Source organism: Heterodontus francisci, chromosome 13, assembly GCF_036365525.1.
Source record: "Heterodontus francisci isolate sHetFra1 chromosome 13, sHetFra1.hap1, whole genome shotgun sequence".
Classification (NCBI taxonomy): domain Eukaryota; kingdom Metazoa; phylum Chordata; class Chondrichthyes; order Heterodontiformes; family Heterodontidae; genus Heterodontus; species Heterodontus francisci.
This window is the reverse complement of record NC_090383.1, coordinates 65,424,281-65,445,534: the sequence shown is the minus strand read 5'-3', so window position 1 is coordinate 65,445,534 and position 21,254 is coordinate 65,424,281. Positions and strand designations below refer to the sequence as shown.

At 41.6% G+C, this 21,254-nt stretch overlaps 1 protein-coding gene across 1 annotated transcript in view; it reads right to left on the bottom strand.

Annotated features, from left to right (window-relative positions):
- The window catches only part of LOC137376411 (uncharacterized), a 111,150-nt gene that overhangs the window by 32,537 nt on the left and 57,359 nt on the right, over positions 1–21,254 (bottom strand). Inside the window, exon 4 of the mRNA XM_068044922.1 lies at positions 55–262. Coding sequence (XP_067901023.1) covers positions 55–262 — 208 coding nt within the window. The remainder of the gene's footprint in view (positions 1–54; positions 263–21,254) is intronic.

The following is a 21,254-nucleotide window of genomic DNA, read 5'->3' as shown; positions in this document are numbered from 1 at the left end:
TATTACAGGTTCATACACCAATACATTAGTAAAGATCATTTAAATTATACTTACTTGAATGGGTGCCCATCATCAGACTTCTGCACTGCTTGCAGAATACCTCTGTATATCCTGAAACTAATGGTAACTGAAAGCAGTGCCAGGGCAAGGTACGCAATTACACTGACAATGCTGAAAATTGTCATAGACAGTAGTAAGAACAGGCTTGCACCAAACACCAATCCAGTCTTCTTAATATCACGCCAGTAGATTAAGTCCACAACTGCCAGAATTTAAAAAGGGAAGAATTAGCACAATGCATAAATCTTTCCATCGCATAAACAGCAGAATATATGTTAAATGTCATGCCATTATTGGTTTACTGCAAATTAGGTAAGCAACTAGACTCAACAGTTGAATTTGGGAAAAGAATTCAAATTAATTTGCAATTATTTTCAAATTATGTTGGGTAGGTATTAAAATACACACCCAACCTGTTGATAAACAGAATTTCCTTTTAAAATATTGCATAAATTTGTCACTCACCAGTGAATTATCTTTCAAACTAAAACATAAAATTACAATTCCAAATAAAACTGTCTGCACTAGCAGTACTGTGAAGTAATAATTATTTTATTACAGGACTGTCCAAGAGACAAAATCGGCCGGCTTTATTTGCTACTTAAGCAGCTTGCAGTTTTGCTTTTGGGAGAGGGGAAGTAGCAGTGAGAAGAATGAAGGAAGGGAAAAGACTGCATGACAACTAGACTTGTCCATTTCATTTCATAAGCACTGTGCTTAGCCATTTGCAGAACAGCTGGAAAATTCATGGCTGGCTTGAAAGCCATGTTGAGGCTTTTCTGAAGGGACAGAGCAACAGTAAATAAAACCAAAAAAAATCCACATTGTGACAAGAAAAGGTTACCACCAGAAGCTTACACAAACTTTGTGTTTACCAATTAAACTGCATTTGTGAAACCCATTCACAAATTTATAGTGACTACTGGAACTTACTAGCTACCTTGTCATGTGTTTATTTTGACAATATGATCAGAGTAATAGGTTTCACAGCTCACTTTTGGAACAATGTTTAATTACAATTTTCTAAAATAACTCAGATTCCATCAGCACCTGAAAGATTTTTAGGCCAGTTTTCCATCAAGGGCATATTAAGCCTAACAGGTATTGCTAATTGATCACAGATCAGCAAGTTCAACTCTAATTCAGCTATTGCCAATATCATGGCAGCTGTCACTACAGCATAAAGATCATTCACATGATTAGATTTTTGAATACATATTAACCCAAGATTGAAATGATCGTAAAGCACGGGGTAAATGGAGTCAGACAAAAATGGACCAGAGTCACTGAAAACTAGACATTTACTGTACATTATCGGCCAGCACAGACTTCCAAATTTGACAAAATGCTATATATAACCATTTAAAACAACTTATAAAGCACCTTTAACGTAAAAGAACATCCCAAGGCGATTTATAGGAGCATTATAAAACAATGTATGAGCGTCACAAGGCAGAGAGGTGTAGGGAGGGTATTCCAGAGCTTGGGGCCTAGGCAACTGAAGGCACGGTCACCAATGGTGGAGCAGTTAAAAATCATGGATGCATCAGAGGTCAGAATTAGAGTAGAATACAGATATCTTGGAGGGTGGTGGGGGCTGGAGGAGATTACAGAGACAGGGCCATGGAGGGATTTTGAAAACAAGGATAAGAATTGTAAAATCAAGACATTGCTTGACCAGGAAGTCAACGAGCACAGGGGTATGAGGGGAACAGGACTTGGTGCCAGTTAAGTCAGGGTTTTGAATGACTTCAAATTTACGGAACATAGAATGTGGGAGACCAGCCAGGAGTGCGTTGGAATGGTCACGTCTAGGAGGTAACAAAAGCATGAATGAGGATTCAGAAGATGAGCTGAGACGGGGTGAAGTTAGAGGTGGAAACAGGTGGTCTTAGGGATGGTGCACATGAGGTCAGCAGTTCATCTCAGGATGAAATATGACACCAAGGCTGTAAACAGACTGGCTTAGTCTCAGACTGTTGCCAGGAAGAGGAAAGAAGTTTGGAGCGGGGACTAAAAACAATAGCCTGAAACTGGAGGAAATTTCTGCCCATCCAGTACTGGATGTCAGATAAGCAGTCCAACAATTCAGCAACTGTGGATGAATTGAGTAGTGGTGAGGTAGACATATACCTGGGCAATTTCCCACATTGCCGGGTAGATGCCAGTGTTGTAGGTGTACTGGAACAGCTTGGCCAGGGGAGCAGCAAGTTCTGGAGCACAGGTCTTCAGTACTATTGCCGGAATGTTATCAGGGCCCATAGCCTTTGCAGTATCCAGTGCCTTCAAATTGTTTCTTGATATCACATGGAGTGAATTGAATTGGCTGAAGTCTGGCATCTGTGATGCTGGGGACCTCAGGAGAAGGTTGAGATGGTTCATCCACTCGGCACTTCTGGCTTAAGATTGTTGTAAATGCTTCGGCCTTATCTTTTGCACTGATGTACTGGGCTCCTCCATCACTGAAGATGGGGATATTTGTGGAGCCACCTCTATCATGTTGTGTGGCACTACCACCCTGCTAAATGGGATGGACTCAACAGATCTAGCTACTTAAAACTGGGCATCCATAAGATGCTGTGGGCCATCAGCAGCAGAATTGTATTTCACAACAATCTATAACATCAAGGCATGGGATCAACCCTGGTTCAATGAGGAGTGTAGGAGGTTATGCCAGGAGCAGTCCAGGCATGCTTAAAAAATGTGCCAACCTAATGAAGCTACAACACAGGACTACATGCATTCTAGACAGCAGAAACAGCATGCTTCAGACAGAGCTAAGTGAACCCACAACCAACAGATCAGATCGTGTGTGTGCAGTGCTGCAACATCCAATCGTGACTGGTGGAGGACAGCTGAACTAACCGAAGGAGGCGGCTCCAAAATCATCCCCATCCTCGATGATGGCAGAGCCTAGCATGTCAGTGAAGATAAGGCTCAAGCATTTGCCAATATCTTCAACCAGAAGTGCCAAGTGGATGATTCATCTCGGCCTCCTCCTGAGGCCCCCACCATCTTAGATGCCCATCTTCAGACAATTCAACTCACTCCATGCGGTATCAGGGAACAGCTGAAGGCACGATACAGCATATGCTATGGGCCGCGTCAGCATCCTGGCTGTAATACTGAAGACTTGTGGTCCAGAACTAGCTGCATCCTTAGACAAGCTGTTCCATTAGAGCTATAACACTGACATCTACCAAAGTGTGGCAAATTGCCCAGGTATCTTTCCCACAAAAAGGAGGATAACTCCAATCCGACCAATTACTGTCCCATCAGTCTACTCTCAAATCATTAGCCAAAGCGATGGAAGGTGTCGTTGAAAGCATCAAGCAGCACTTATTCAGCAACAACCTGCTGAGTCTGGGTTCCACCTGGGACACTCAGCTCCAGACCTTGGCCTTGGTTCAAACATGAGTAAAAGAGGTGAATTTCAGAGGTGAAGTGAGATTGACTGCCCTTGACATCAAGGGCAGCATTTGACGGAGCATGGCATCAAAGAGCCCTAGTAAAACTGGAGTCAATGGGAATAAAAAGGGGGAAACTCTGATGGTTGGAGTTGTACCTAGCACAAAGGAAGATGGTTGTGATTGTTGGAGGTCAATCATCTCAGCTCCAGGACATCACTGCAGGAGTTCCTCAGGGTAGTGTCCTTGGCCCAAACATTTTCAGCTGCTTCAACGACTTTCCTTCAATCATAAGGTCAGAAGTGGGGATGTTCGCTGATGATTGCGCAATGTTGAGCACCATTCGTGACTCCTCAGATACTGAAGCAGTCAGTGTAGAAATACAGCAAGCCCTGGACAATATCCAGGCGTGGGCTGATAAGTGGCAAGTAACATTCGTGCCACACAAGTGCCGGGCAATGACCATCTCCAACAAGAAAGAATCTAACCATCTCCCCTTGACATTCAATGGCATTAACATCGTGGAACCCCCCACCAACATCCTGGGGCTAACCACTGACCAGAAACTGAACTGGAATAGACATAAGCATCATGGCTACAAGTGCAAGTCAGAGACTAGGAATCCTGCGGTGAGTAACTCACCTCCTGACTCCCCAATGCCTGTCTATAAGGTACAGATCAGGAGTGCGAAGGAATACTCTCCACTTGCCTGGCACCCCATCCACAAACATTCACCCTCCACTGACAGTGGCAGCAGTGCATGCCATCTACAAGATGCACTGCAGCAACTCACCAAGACTCCTTAGACAGCACCTTCCAAACCCATGCCGTCTACCATCTAGAAGGACAAGGGCAGCAGATGCATTGAAACACCAATTGCAAGTTCCCCTCCAAGCCACACACCATCTTGATTTGGAACTATATCGCCGTTCCTTCACTGTCATTGGGGCAAAATCCTAGAATTCCCTTCCTAACAGCACTGTGGCACAACTACCCCACATGGTCTGTAGCAGTTCACAAAGGCAGCTCACCAGCTTCTCAAGGGCGGTTAGGGACAGGCAATAAATGCTGGCCTAACCAGCGACACCCACATCCCATGAATGAATGAAAAGGGTGCCCTCAATGTGAAGACGGGACTTTATCTCCACAAGGACTGTGTGTGTGGTCACTTCCATCAATACTAAAATGGACGGATGCATATCTGTGACAGGTAGCTTGGTGAGGACGAAGTCAAGTATGTTGTTCCCCTCTTGGTTCGTACCACCTGCTACAGGCCCAGTTTGGCAGTTATGTCCTTCAAGATTTGGCCAGCCCAGTCAATAGCAGTGCTACCAAGCCACTACTGGTGATGGACATTGAAGTGCCCCACCCGGAGTACATTCTGTACCCTTGCTACCCTCAGTGCTTCTTCCAAATGATGTTCAACATGGAGGAGCACTGATTCATCAGCTGAGGGAGAGCGGTAAGTGGTAATCAGGAGGTTTCCTTGCCAGTGTTTGACGATGCCATAAAGACATCATGGGTCCAGAGTCAATGTTGAAGGTTCCCAGGCCACTCCCTCCTGACTGTATATGATTGTGCCGCCGCCTGTGGTGGGTCTGTCCTGCAGGTGGGACAGACACACCCCGGGAAGGTGATGGAAGAGTCTGGGACATTGGCTGCAAGATATGGATAAGTGAGTACGACTAGTCAAGGAACAGCCTGACAGAGTGTGCAACAACTTTCCCAATTTTGGCACAAGTCCTCAAATGTCCGTGAGGAGGTTGAATGGGCAGGTTGCGCTTTTGTGGCATCCAGTGCCTATGTCAATAGCGGTTGGTCCATCTGATTTTCTTATTCAACTTGGCTTGATACAACTGAATGGCTTGCTAGGCCATTTCAGACGGCAGTTAAGAGTCAACCATATTGCTGTGGGTCTGGAGTCACTTGTAGGCCATATTAAAATGGACGGATAGACACGAAGGACATTAGTGAAGTGAACCAGATGGGTTTTTAAAAACAATCCAGCAGCTTCAGTATTCAAAGACTAGCTTTTTATTCCAGATTTATTAACATTGAATTTAAATTCCTCCAGCTGCCATGGTGGGATTTGAACTCATGGCCAGAATTTTACCCTCGCCAGACGGAAGGCGTCCATCGACCTAAAAGTTGGTGATCCTGCTTGTGCTTGGCCTGGGGATCCAGACTGCATTTTACAGTCCCCAGGCCCTTAACTGGTCTGAGGTGGAACTTCCACCTCATTGACGCAGAAAGTCCTGTTTATTGGGGCTGCTGGCCAATCAGCGGGCTGACAGCTTTTTGCCCCAGCAGCGCCACCAGTATCGGTGGGACTGCAACCCAGCATAGAGAAGAGGAGAAAGGATGGCCCCAGGAAAAGGTAGCTTTTTGGGGCCTCGCTGAGGTGATCGGTTGGGCCCCAACAAAGCAAGGGTGGTCAATTGAGAAGTCCTCCATCGGGCATAGGGTGCTTGATCAGGAAGGCACCAGCCCCCCCCCCCCCCCCCCCCCCCACTTAAGGGCCTTGATTGGCCTGGGGTGGGTGGGCTGTTTTTCAATGCTGCCCCATGTAAAATTGTGGAGGTGGCAGCAGCGCCTCTAGCTCCAATTTACGACCCCCACCCCCCCTCCCATCCCAGTCTTTTTTGGGGTGGGGGTGGCGGGTGGCATAATATTTCAGTCAATGTCTCCAGAGCATTAGTCCAGGCTTCCGGATTACTAGTCCAGTAACATTACCACGATGCTACCATTCCCTTTAGTATTCTGTTCACCAGTACCTCCTCCAATGGGTTATTCACATGCAAGTCTGTCTTGAGGGTCAGCAATCTATTAACAGTGGGGCGTAACATAGCTGAAGTTCATGTCAACACAAGCATACCTTTAGCAGGAGACCCTGGGAAATGATTGGGACCTTTAACTTTATTCTGGCTTCAAAACAGAAACCAACCAACACTCCATCCTGGCAGAGATCAGCTTGCTGAGTAACTTAGCCTGGGGCCTTCCTGGTTTGTGCCATACCACATGATGCACTGGTCCTCTGACCCATTAGGGTTTTCACCAATTAAAATAGTATGTTGATCTCCAATTACCAACTCTTTTGTTTTAGCAGATCTCTTAGCTCAAGTTTGATTTTTTTTGCTTTTAAAAAAAATGATCTTACTTAATGCTCCAGCTCTTGTTCAAATTTATAGACAAGTCTAGGTGTTGGTCTCAATTCATTCATCTATCATGATTACAATCCTTTATAACTATGAATCGCCAACTCAGTAGATATTGTAAGATACTCAAGCCAAGTGCTGCAAAATGGGATTAGAATAGTTAGGTATTTGATGGCCAGCACAGACACGATGGGCCAAAGGGCCTGTTTCTGTGCTGTATAACTATCAAAATACTAGGGATCAAATATTATATGCAAGTAAAATTTTGTATTTAAAAATATTCTGTAGTTTAATAAAGCTGCCAAATCAATTTTTTTGGGCGATCTCCATCTGATAATTCAATCTTACTTGTCCTTTTCATTATCTACCTACGTATAATAAATCTATAAACATTAAACCCACAAGTTACAATCGTTGTACTTTGGGCATGAATACAGAAAATTGCATTCTTCAACTGATATACAATCCCTTATTCAGTTCACTAGCAGATAATGATCTAACAGAACTGCCAATGAATCATTTTCATTTTGCCACTCCCTGTAACAGCTCAAAATTCAAGCATGTCTTTTTTTAATATGTACAGTATAAAATCAGTTCAAAGCAGTGTAAACTGTGAACCGACACGATATAAAATACTGCAGGCAATATTTGGTATGCATCTGCTGGCATCTGCTATGCCTAAAAATAGTATCAATAAGCTGCAACTAGCATGCTGATCTCATCCAATTACCAGCTCTCTTCTTTTAACCAATATCTTATCTCAACCTTCATTGCTGTTTTCAAAAAATATTTAATGCTGCAGTTCCTCTGTACTGTAACACGCATTCACTTTTACATAAATCTTCCACTATATACACTCTGATCTCATTTGTCCTTCCCACCAATGTATTGATCTCCAATTAAGACCCATTTTCAACACCAAAACAAAACTGAGATGAGGCACACTGCTGAGAATCAAACCAGGGGAAAAGATTTCAACTCAATCATCTGAAATTCATTAAAAAGAATGACAAACCCATTTTGGCATCCATCTTGAAGCTGCTCGCATGCAGAGCTCCCGTACAGCTGATTATACCCTTTTACTTCCTGCTAGGTCACTTAGAGGTTAAATTACGTACTTAGCTGTCTGCTGTATCATTGCACAAATAGCAGCTCCACTTTGTATGCAGTATCCGACCGCGCAACTGAAATCTACTACAAACCAATGACAACTAAATTGTGGAACCTAATGAAAACTTGGTCCTATGTATAAACCCAAGTGTACTTAAATCCTAATTCACAAATAGCGCCCATTTCCCCCCCATTAACACTGTTCCAGTATTCTTTTAGACTTTCTAATTACCAAAGTACAGAATTTATTTTAGCCTTCCTTTCTCTCCCACCCCAAAATTACAAAAGAACTGATGCATTTGAACATTCTGTAAATTTGATCTTTGACAGCTAGAAAATGAATTTGAAATTAAACAAGAGATTCTCTTTCTTTAAAAGACTAGGAAATAACAGTCTGCCCATGGTTATTACGCTCTAGGTTTATTTTATGTAGTCAAGAAAAAAATCATTTTCCTTTCAAGTATAGCTTGAATTCTGATAACTTTAAACTAGTATGGTCTCAGTATATTTAATTTGAATATTTTTCTCAGGAACTAGCTTTATAAGATACTTTGGTATCTCACTGCCTGGGCCTGTTGAGCACCACTGAATACTATAACATAGAAGTTAGACAAAAAAAAGTGATTAACTGAATGACAATTATCTAGCCAAATTTCACAAGTTTAAAGAAACACAGTTGGCTGATTCAATCCAAATATAACACAAAATCAAACATTTAGGAAAATTAATGGGGGGGGGGGGGGGGGAAGTTGGAGGATGGACAACGGGGTAGAGTCACCAACAATAACATACAACTTTATCTGAAAGGAAGTCTTAAAATGCCAAATACCCTTGTTCTTCCAGTTGCCGCACCAGCACTCCATTTCCCACCACAAAAGCAATTTAATCGACAGCTGCTATCAATTACAAATTCCAGTCTAAATACTGAAATGAGAGACCCTTCAAATGCACGGGCACTGGGGATTAACGCATTGAGATCTTTAACCAAAGGTCTGAAGTCCAGTAAGTTCAACTGTAACGGCTACAATGATTGCTAAAAAGAATGAGGTCAGCTGATAGCTTTAATACGAAGCATTGACTGTAGTGATGCAATCCGTTATCAAAGTAGTAATGTTGTAAACACGTTGCTCAATTTAACCTTACACTCGGGTTTTGACAGTATGAAAATAATTCCTCATACACCAGGTAAGTAGAAATTTTATGAATTGCAAAGAGAAACAGCATCATGATCGGTACCTTTACCTCCCAGTCTCCAATGAAGTTCATAGAAAATGTTTGTACAAATATTGAAATTTACAAAAATGACTGGTACAAATTCTCTCAGCCTCAAAATTTACATAGAATTACACAGATTACAGGAAATTGGCCAGTGTGCTGGTGTTGATACTCCACAGAAGTCTTCTCCCATTCCATCTACCTCATCTCAGCCTTTCAGCACATCTTTCCATTCCCTTTTCTCTCTAGATTAGATTTAGATTAGAGATACAGCACTGAAACAGGCCCTTCGGCCCACCGAGTCTGTGCCGACCATCAACCACCCATTTATACTAATCCCACACTACCATATTCCTACCAAACATCCTCACCTGTCCCTATATTTCCCTACCACCTACCTATACTAGTGACAATTTATAATGGCCAATTTACCTATCAACCTGCAAGTCTTTTGGCTTGTGGGAGGAAACCGGAGCACCCGGAGAAAACCCACGCAGACACAGGGAGAACTTGCAAACTCCACACAGGCAGTACCCAGAATCGAACCCGGGTCCCTGGAGCTATGAGGCTGCAGTGCTAACCACTGTGCCACCCTACTTGTGTGGTTTCCTTCTGAAAGCATTTAAGCCATTTGCCTCAGCCATTCTTGTTGTAGAAAGTTCCACACTTTAACTACTGAGTCAAGAAATTTCCCATTTTCCTATTAGATTTACTAGTAGCTATTATATATTTCTCGCCCCCAGCTTTGGGTTCTCCCAAGCAGAAACAATCTCTACATCTATCCTGTCCAACCCATTCACATTTTTAAAAACCTTTTATTCAGGCACCTCTAAATCATCTTTAATAAAACAAATAAGGTTCATTTGTTCAATCTTTGCTGATGGCTCAAAACTCAGTTCTGGTACCATCCTTGTACATCTTTTCTGCCATTTCTCCAGTGCTTCCAAGTCCTTTTTATAGTATGGACACCAGGCCTGCGCATAGTACTTTAAGTGCAGCCCAACCAGAGTCCTATATAGATTTAACATAACTTCATGACTTATGAATTCTATACCCAGAGAAATAAATTCCAGTGCTTTGCAAGAATTAATTGCTTTGGCAACCTGAAATGCTGCTTTTAAATGATTTGTTCATCTGTATCCCTAGATCCCTTTGCTCTTTTATCCCAGTTTATTTTCTGAAACATAGGTGAAGCTTTTATTTTTCCTGTCAAAGTACATCACCTTACATCTATTTGTTAAAAGTTCATTTGCCATTTAACTGCCCAGTCTGCAAATTATCTACTGTTGTCTTGTATTATAATGCATTTTCTCCTCCAGTTTGGCATCATCTGCAATTTGATTGAGTTACGTGTTCAAGTCCAAACCATTAATGTAAATTATGACCACAGAACACCGCTTCATATGTTCTTCCAATCTGAATAACTACTCTTTACACCTACTCCGCTTTCTACTTTTTAACCAATTTGCTATCAATTCGGCTATTTGCGCCATGACTTCACATGCCCAAACCTATATCACGAGTCTATCATGTGCTATTTTAAAGGCCTTTAGAAAAATTTATGACATCTATTGCATTACTCTAGTCTACTCAGTTAGAATTCTTTTTAATAGATATCATGTTAGTTGAGCATGACTTATCCTTTCAGAATCCATGCTATTACATTTTGTGTCTAGATATATTAACACTTTTAGATTCAGCATCTTCCTCATCACTTAAGCAGCTTTTACAATTACTCCCAGAACATGAAATACTTACTAGAATTAACGATTCAAGCTGAGATCATAATTTAAAAAAATTGGATAAGCATTTGAAAGATGCAAGATCGAAAAAAGATAAGGGAAATGGAATTAGAAGAGAGTTCCTGTTGCAGCAGTAGCACGAGCACAGGTGTAACAGGTGGTGTTCTGTGTTGCAATTTCCATATTTATAGAAGCATAGGAATAGTTCAAATGGTTCATGAGAAGCCACTAGCATTTCCACAGCACCAACACAATCTCATCCATGACTACGAGAAAACTATCCTCAATCCAACCCAAAATGTCTTGTAATCTGCTCCCCTTCCTGCCCTCCAGTACTCATCACAATGGGCAACTTGCATGATCTGAATGTCAGTTTCACTAAATTTTGGACAATACTAACACCTTACATGCTTCTATTGGTTATTTAAATCAATCCCTGTTCACTCCCAGACTGTGCCCCTTGCTCAGAATCTGTCAAATTTGGCCAGGTCAATGAGTCAATCATCGAGAATTTCAGTTAGTGCTGTACCACCCATATGCTCTTCCAGATGACATACCTAAACATTAGCAGATCCCCTGTGGGGTTATTCATGTGAATAGGTGGTCATGTTGACTAGAAGTGTTAGATCATGATTGACAAAACGTAAAGGGCCATTTTAAAGTGAATGATATTCTACAATTTATTGCAAAGTCTTAGCAGATAAACCTGAAGAATTTAACTTTTCTATTGCAAACTATGTTTGCTTACAAAACTACAAGTAACAGATACACAAAGAAGTTACAACATAAACAGGCCCTTCAGCCCAACCAGTCCACGTCAGCATTTACACTCCACTCAAACAAATAATTCTAATTGCATTTAAACACCCGGCTCAACAGCTTCTACTTCATCCACTTATCCAATCTATTTTCCAATGTTGACAGTTGCTGCTTCGACCATCATCCCAGGAAGTGAATACCACAGCCTCACAACTGTGTATGAAGCTCATTCTTCTATCCTCTGAATAGATTGGAGAAGCTGTGGCTGCTCTCCTTGGTAAAGAGAAAATTAAGGAGATTTGATAGAGGTGTTGAAAAATCATAAGAGGTGTGGACAGACCCACTAGCAGAAGGGTTGAGAACCAGAGGACACTGATTTCAGAAGATTGGCAGACAAAGCAGCAGTGACATGAGGAAAAACCTTTTGTTTTAAAAACACACAAGTGGTTAGGGTCTGGAATGCAGTGCCCGACTGTTGTGGAGGGAGATTCAGAGAAAATGTGCAGGACTACAGGGAAAAGGCAGGGAATGGGACTAGGAGAGTTGCTCTTTCAGAGAGCCAGCATGGACACAACAGGCCCAATGGCCGCCTCCTGTTCTGGAACCATTCTACAATTCTATGACCCCTCTTTCGCGAATCTACAATCCCTCTTTCTTGAGAAGTCTTTTTCTATCTACCCTATCCTTTCAGAAATTTAAATATAATCTCCAGTTCAACCATAGAAAATTAAATTGATTTTAAAAACAGACTTTTACACTTTCTTTCCTTAGTGATAGCATCTGAACCTCCAACTGCCTACATAGTCTTCTAAAATCACGTTCTAACAAAGATCCAGTCTGTCTTTCCTCATACCAGGCAGCATCATAGTAAATTTGATTTCTACTCTCTAAATCCTCAAATATCCTTTGGAGCAGATACTGCACATATTACTTCACTGAGTTAAGACTTTATGTAGGCTATATTTAGAGATAAATGCATATAGAATTATAGGTTTTATTTGAAAAAAAGTATTAACCCAAGGTGCCACCTTTAACACCGTGAATATGAACCCCCAAGACCCTCAGCATGGACACGTCCCAATTCCAGAGCACCTTGTCAAAGGCTTTCCTCAACAACACTTTAGGAACTAAACATTAAGTCTAGATCTTCCTGTAAATATTACTTTTAAGTTTCCAGTCTATTTCTCACTGTGCATTGCAATATATGCATTTTAACTTAAAAAAAATTTCCTTTCCCATGATTTGTTTTGACTAAGTTACTTCCTCGTTCACTTTAGTTTTTTCCTGTTCACATCTAGTTCATTCAATTTTATTCCTCTACTTCACATTCCTATTGCTAAATTGTTTTCTGTCTAATTATCCCCATCTATTTCTCCTTTCTGGCTGATCCTGGTTCTTTTTAATTTTCAAGCAGCCCTCTCCACCCTAGTTTAAAAACCTCATCACTTCTCTGTTTAACAATTTTGCCAGTACATTAAAACCCTGACAATTCAGATGTAGCCAACCTTATGGGATAGCTCCCACTGCCTAAAGTGAAATCCCTCTTACCATTTAAGCTATACATTGATTTCCCCAGTCGGCCCATTTTCCCCCGATTCTAGCGCATGACTGTGGAAGTAATCCTGAAATTCCCACCCATGATGTTTGTTTCCTAAATTTGCTTCCTAATCTCCTGAACTCATCTTGCAGAACTTCAGGAGTATCTTTACACATAACATTGGCTCCCACATGGACAATGATAACTGGTTTTTCTCCAACTCTTTGCACAATCTTTTTCTTTTAAAAAGCCAAAGATATACAAATGGCAGTGAGAAACTATTGGTAGGTTTAGCCAAGTAGGTAGTGTATAGTGTTACTTGTATAATTGTGTTTAACTAAACGCAGGTAGAGGGTATTAATTGGGGTTTCACAAGCACATATTTGAGCACATAAAGAGACCCTTACCGAAACTGTAGTGTGGTTGAGTTGAGATGCAGGTATATAATATTTCACTATAAATAAATGTTAAAATTGAGCAAAGATTAGCTCCTGTATTCTCCTTCACCAACTGGAGATAGCAAATGGTGATTGCCTAAAGGGGAAGGTTGTAAACTGGAAAACTTATCACTCAAAAATATTACAATCCTAGTAGCCAGTGAGAAATGGCAGAAAGCAAGTGTAAATTTCAAGGTATGATTACCCTCCAATGTTCTGAGTCATAACCATATGACCAATGGGAGAATGAAATGGATGTGGACTCTGGTTACGTCCCTACCAAAGAGGGAACAAGGTATGGTCTTCTTGGCATAGTCACTTTCTACCAAAAGTAAAATCAGAAATAAAGTATTTTGTGAGCTGGATGCTGATAAAGGCTTGGATCTTCTATTAGAACTCTTGGATAAAACTTCCAAGAAAAATGATTAAAAAGGTCTATGAGGCATGGTCCGACTGATAGATTTCGGAAAATAGATGATTGTTCAATGGAAGAATGCATCATGGACTTTAACAGACTGTATAAAAGATTGAATAAATTAAATTTAGAGATCCCTGGCTCAGTGCTAGCATTTAAATTGCTGCATTGTACCAAGGCGTCTCTCATATGGACAGACTCCTGGTTCTAAGTGTTTGGTTCTCAGAGATTCCTTGTTGGATCAGATGTCTGGCTGCCTTGAAAAATATTCTTGGGGAAAAGTCTTTTCCTGCAGCTTTGCTGAAAAAGTTAGAACATTCTGCAGTGACACAAAAGAATAAAAGGCCCCACAATTGCCAGATTGCGAAATAGTCCAGATACTGGACACAGGTGTCAGTACTATGGAAGAGTTACAGACATGGAGAATGAAAATGAAAGCAACTTTAGCAGATCTGGCTATTACAGAAGACAGAAATGGAACAGCAATAATAGGCAAATGAATCGCAAGAATTCCCAAGGAACAGTTAATTGGTGCTTCAGGTGTGACTCTCAGTATCAGGCAATGAATCGCCCCAAGCGGAAAGGCAGATTCCTCAAAATCACAGAATTCTAAGGATAAAGAATCTGAACAAATTGTACTGTTCACAAGGAGTTTTAGTCCTGTGATGAATGGGTTAGTCGCAGACTTGTTCAACTGTGCTGTGCTAGATAGTGCTTGCACTTCTACAGTATGAACCAGATTGAATCTAGATAACATTTTAACCAATGAGTGGAGAGGTCAAAAGAGAGCTGTAATTCCATGCAAAATAGCTGGAGTAAGCCACCATCAGTACTGATATAGTCGCTAGTGAGATATTTTGCTATTGAGGAAAACTATCAAAAAGCACAAATTGAACTCGACATGGAGCAACGGCAAATTGTTATCGGAAGGCCATTATTGCATCCCTTTAATAAAACTTGATGTTACTCATCAAAATGTTAGACAAGCATTAACAGCATGAGGTAATAAGAATTAGAGGGGAAATAAAAAGCAAACTGTCTTAAAGTTACAGACAATTTGTTCACCCTGAAGATTAAAAACACTGCTAAAAGGATGCAGGTGTGGTTGAAGAATATGAGGCTAAAAGATTAACAGCAGCAAAATCTGTAAAAAAAAAAAAATTGGGCGACAAGGTCAGATCCTATTGTAAGCCTTCCACTATCATGGATCTAAAGGCATGGGGCAGAGAAATATTTTCATTCTACACTTTATAAACCTTCAACCAGATTTAGTCTTTCTACAATAACACAGTAAGGACAAAAGGGTGAATGTAGATAAAATCATTCAGAAATGGATAGGGACCTTTTTTTTAATTTCCAAAATATACTTTATTCATAAGAAACTGTAAAAAAAAATACATTACAAAACAGTTCCAAAAAGCAGTCAAAAAATACATGGAGTGCAAAAGAGGTCAGTTTCCTTCAATACAGGAATGAGTTGCCACACAATCCTTCCATTTCATTTTACAAGCTATGTACATTTTACAGCAAACCAAATATTTTCTGGATACAGTTGAGGGATTTTTCATTGGTCCAGGCCCTCAGTTCACCTTGGTGGGGGGTACCTTACACAGTGGTCTTTCCCCATTGAGCCTTTGCTGCGGCTGCCCCAAGCTTTAGTGCATCCCTCAGCACGTAGTCCTGGACCTTGGAATGTGCCAGTCCGCAACATTCGGTCGTGGACAACTCTTTGCGCTGGAAGACCAGCAAGTTTCGGGCAGACTAAAGGGAGTTGATAGTCCTCCAGCAGCAGTTGATGTTCGTCTCGGTGTGCGTCCCTGGGAGCAGGCCGTAGAGCACAGACTCGTGTTAGAGCTGCTTGGGATGAACCTCGACAAAAACCACTGCATCTCTTTCCACACCACAGCCACTTTGAGGCATTGTGCAGAGGGTGCGAGACTCCGGGTGTGCAGGAAGGTTCTGACTGGGAGGGCTCTTCTCACCACCAGCCAAGCTAGATATTGGTGCTTGTTTGAAAGTTCTGGTGATGAGGCATTCCGCCAAATGACTTTGGCAGTCTGCTCAGGGAACCATTCGACCGGATCCACCATCTCCTTTTCCCTTAGGGCCTTGAGGACATTCCGTGCAGACCACTGCCTGATGGATTGATGGTCAAAGGTGCTTTTCCGTAGAAACTTTTCCACGAAGGATAGGTGGTACAGCACGGACCAACTGGATGGTGCGTTCCGCGGCAATGTGACCAGACCCACCCTTCGCAACACTGGGGACAGATAGAACCTCAGCACGTAGTGACACTTGGAGCTTGCATACTGGGGGTCTATGCACAGCTTGATGCAGCCGCACACGAAGGTGGTCATCAGGATGAGGGCGGCGTTGGGTACATTTTCCCCTTCCTTATCAAGGGGTTTGAACATTGCATCCCTCCGGACCCGGTCCATTTTGGATCCCCATATGAAGCGGAAAATGGCTCGGGTGACCGCAACGGTGCAGGAGTGGGGTATGGGCCAGACCTGCGCCACGTACAGCAGCAACATGAGCGCCTCGCACCTGATGAGGTTCTTACCCACAATGGAAAGAGATTGCTGCTCCCACATGTTCAACTTATGGTGTATCCTGGCTACACGCTCCTTCCATGTTTTGGTTCACGCCCCAGCCCCTCCAAACCATATCCCCAACACCTTCAGGTAATTTGACCGGACGGTGAACAGGACAAAGGACCAGTCAGCCCAGTTCCCAAAGAACATGTCCTCGCTCTTGCCGTGGTTAACTTTAGCTCCAGAGGTCAGTTCGAACAGGTCGCAGATGCTCATCAGTCTGCGAACGGACCGCGGATCCAAGCAGAAGACTGCGAAGTCATCCATGTACAGAGAGGTTTTAACCAGAGTGCCTCCACTCCCTGGAATTGTCACCCCTCTTATGCTCGCATCCTTCCTAATAGATTCAGCAAAGTGTTCAATACAGCAAACAAACAAGACAGGAGAGAGAGAACAGCCCTGTCTGACTCCAGATAGGATCGGGAACTTTCTGATTCCCACCCATTGATTGAGACTGCACTACTGATGTTCGTGTAGAGCAGTTTGATCCAATTGCAGATTCCCTCCCCAAACCCCATTTTGGAGAGCACGCCCATCATGTAGGTGTGTGACATCCTGTCAAAAGCCTTCTCTTGGTCCAGGCTGATGAGGCAGGTGCCCACCCTCCTGTCCTGTACGTAGGCTATCGTATCCCTGGGACCAGACTTGGGGCACCATCTAAGTTTCTAACTGATGACAGAAAGGATTTGTCAATGACGTTTTCACACATCTCTAAACCCATGAACATTGTGGTCGTGAATACCACACTGAAAATTCTTTCAGTAATGAACTCTGAGTGGAATCATGTTGTGATCAATGAAATATTAGCTGAACAGCTAAACTGCAAGTTGGCAACTGCCTTAGTATGGATGGTTCATGTAAAAGAATTCTTCTGATGGTTGGAGGGTAAAATCCCCAATTTGCCCGTGGACAAAATCCCAAATTGCCTTTTGCGCTGATAGTCCTCCTGCTCTAGAAGGTACTACAACTAATTAGTGTAATTTTTTCTGCACATTTAAACACTTTGCATGCAGACAAACAGACTTGCATCAAGGTTGAGGTCATGGAGAAAATTCCAAGAGGTCAGTCACCTTCAGAAGACCATTTGAGACAGAATTTAACTCGAGATTTTCTGTATTATAAAAGAGGTGTTCACAGTGATTGGAAAGCCCTGGTAAAATTAATAGGTTATGATGGCAAGACAGTAGTCAAACACAGCAATCAAACTATTAAAGGGGGAAAGTTTTTGGTGCTTGTGCCATTTACTACAAGTTTCAAAATGTGGTTACAATTTCTAATAAAACTGGTACAAACAATTACAAGGAACCGCTTCATGATTAATCAGGATTAATTACAAAATCTCACCCCGAGCACCGATAGGAGTAAACGAGGCACCCCGTACCTAAAATGCTCATATTTTGTCCTGAATACCACTATCCAGTCCTTGATTTATCGTAATGTGAGGGTTCGATGTGCAGGACAGAGCTATCTCATTCAAAGGCCAGTTGCCCAGAGTAGGCACTCGGGTGACATATTCCAGAGGAGTCTAATAACTGGAGGGATGAGACAATTGAGAGATGTTTAGGAAAAGCTACAAGTTTGAATAGTGATTGAATGCTCAGGATGATGGCCAAGCAGTAAGGTCCACAGACTGGCAGAATGGGTTGAAAGAGTGGAGAGTAAGATAGCACAGTGCAAGTTCTGATAGTGGGTCCGGAAGTAACATTTGCATCAAAAAACAATCACGTACTAGAGAAAGCCACTGGCAGTGCAGGAGGGAGATCCCTCAGTCGTCACCCCGACAAAAAAAGTGCATGCATAGGCTGTAGCTCGAGTAGATTACAGATGAAATAAGGCTACAGAACACTTGGAATAGAACCAGAAGACCTCATGATAGTGAAGTTTTGGTGACTGACAAACTTGAGGCTAGAAAGAGGCAAAACAAAAGGAATTAAATAGTTGGAGAGTTTGGAGTTTATGTGTAGTACCAGATAATGTGACCAGCCTGATAACAGATGGATTTGTACTGAAAATCCTTGCAGATGGGACTTATAAAGCTAAAGCGAGGCTAGTCACTATGGGTTTTGAAGAGCGACTGGGTGATACAAATGTTAAGAGTGGACTCTCCCACAGCTAAAAAAAAAGTGATCTTGAAAATCTTCTTGGCTCTTTTGGAAACATTTTCAGGGAAATGCAGATCAATCAATGGGCAGCACAGTGGCACAGTGGTTAGCACCGCAGCCTCACAGCTCCAGGGACCCGGGTTCAATTCTGGGTACTGCCTGTGCAGAGTTTGCAAATTCTCCCTGTGTCTGCGTGGGTTTTCGCCGGGTGCTCCGGTTTCCTCCCACATCCAAAAGACTTGCAGGTGATAGGTAAATTGGCCGTTGTAAATTGCCCCTAGTGTAGGGAGGTGATAGGGAATATGGGATTACTGTAGGGTTAATATAAATGGGTGGTTGTTGGTTGGCACAGACTCGGTGGGCCGAAGGGCCTGTTTCAGTGCTGTATCTCTAAATAAAATAAAAAAAGCCACATTTCTGCAGGGCAATACTTTTCAGAGATACGTGGTTTTGAAACCGACCAAAAAGACAGCAGATGCAGGAGAAACTATGGAAACTAAGTAAATGTGTCCATGGCCAGAATGATGCTTCCAGTGTGTGTTATGTTTCCAGAGATCTGTTTTGCTGAAAACCAGCTGTGTTCAACTTAAAGTAATAAATGACGCATGTTGATTATTTCTGATGGGATGGTACTGCGGAATTTGAAATGTAGGAAAGATTTTAAGATTGGGAGTCAGGCTTGTCGGACTTTTAAATATATTGGTTTAGATATTAAGCAGAATTAGTCTGGAATAACTTTAAATCAACAATCCAAGTTAGAGTTTTACTCTCATCCTGATTAATTATGCTGAGCCACAGAAAGATGTCATATCTAAAGAGACAGAGCAATTGCAAAATTTGATTAGTTAATTGAACTGGTTGCGTACACCGACTAAACCAGATGCTAGTTTGGATGTATTGGAGTTAAATACTATGATGAAACACCCTAAAGTTAAGAATGCTTTAAGGGCAAATTAAACATTTTTTTTTAAATGGAGAAATGGATACTTACCCAGCGTTAGGTAGTCCAAACAACATGAAACTAGTTATTCTTTGTTAATTTTCTTGATAGGTATTCTAATGCAGCTGATTTCATTGTGTTTTTGCATGGGTGAAAATGGTAAATGTCATCCTTTAACTTAGGAAGCTAAGAAAATAAAATGGGTTGTTAAAATTACTTTAGCTGCCGAAACACTGGCTCTCGGAGGCTGCGCATGAGATTCTGTGTGTCAAATATTTTCAGTGAGATTCTATGCAAGGGCTGTACTGAAGATAGTATACTCATTGAATGTTATGTAGACAATCTTTCATTATGGGATAATGTACACGCTACAAAAAATGCTGAGAACAGGTTACAGATTGATCTTGCGGACATGAAAAATACTGGAAAGAAAATCTCAAATTAAATAGGTGGATGAAGTCATTAATCATCCGTTTTACAAAAAGAAAAACTTGTATAAAGAAATTATTAGGAATCCTAGAGGAACACAATGTAATGCTTTGTGTAGAACCTGCAAGCTTTAATTTGGAAATTGTTTGCATATTAACACTAATTTTTATTTATAAAGATGGAATCTGTTAATTTTATATAATTGTGTTTAATTATATGCAGGTGGAGGGCATGAATTGGGGTTTTACTTGAGCACATAGAGACACAAACTGGCATGGCTGACTTAGGTGGTGTATGCTTGTAATGTTTCACTTTAAATAAATGTTAGAGGGAGTAAAGATTGGCTCCAGTACTATCCTTCACCAACTGGCTTTCTAGACTTTAACATACAGCAATTGGAGTGTGGTTTGATGCGGGGGGGGGGGGGGGTGGTATGGGGAGAAGCAAGAGGGTTTGAAGACTTCTACAGTAGAGGGGTTCTACACCAAGTGCTGGGGATGGTGATGTTGGATTTATTCTTATTGGGGATAGAGAGAAAAAGCATGGTGGACCCAGGAAGTACTGCAGAGGATGGGTATTTAGAGTAGAATATAGCAACCGTCATAGGACGTGTTAAGAATGAAAAAATGCATGGGTTTTTGGGCAGTAGGAACAATGACAATCAGGGTAGAACAGCATAGTGCAGAGATTGTGAAGGGGTGTTAATGGGGAACAGTTTTTGATGCTTGTGCCACTATGTTTCAAAATGAGGTTACAATTTCTAATAAAACTGGTACAATTACAAGGAAATGTACCTTCAAATAGAAAAACAGGCTTCACGCAGAACTGGGGTTCAGCAACTTTTTCTAGTGGCCAGATGTGCAAATATAGCATGACAACCGATTCCACAATTTATAAAAGATGGCACAAAAATGTAACCAGAAATCCTGACAGGAATTGAACCCTACATTTTACAAATGATTAAAACATTTTGTACATGTACACACTTCCTGTCTACAATCTCCTTTAGTCGATTCTGGGTAATATTTTCATGTAAGCATTTAATATTGAATCTCAAATTTGTATTGGCACTTCCCTACAAGAACAGTTTCCATTGAATTGTTTATTTTCTCATTACCTTCTTTAAAGTTTTTAAATTTATGACCTCAGCTAGCCCAAATTTTCCCTAGAGGAAAAACAGCAAGGCTAACAGCGCTCACCATTATGGAGTAAACTGGACAACTTCTGGTGTACAGACATGCAGTTAAATGGGGAAATCTGTAAGTTATGGTCCGAGTTACCCTGTTCCTATAGGCCATACTACAACAATATCTCACCAATAGACTGGGCATTGAAATCAATGCAAGTGCATG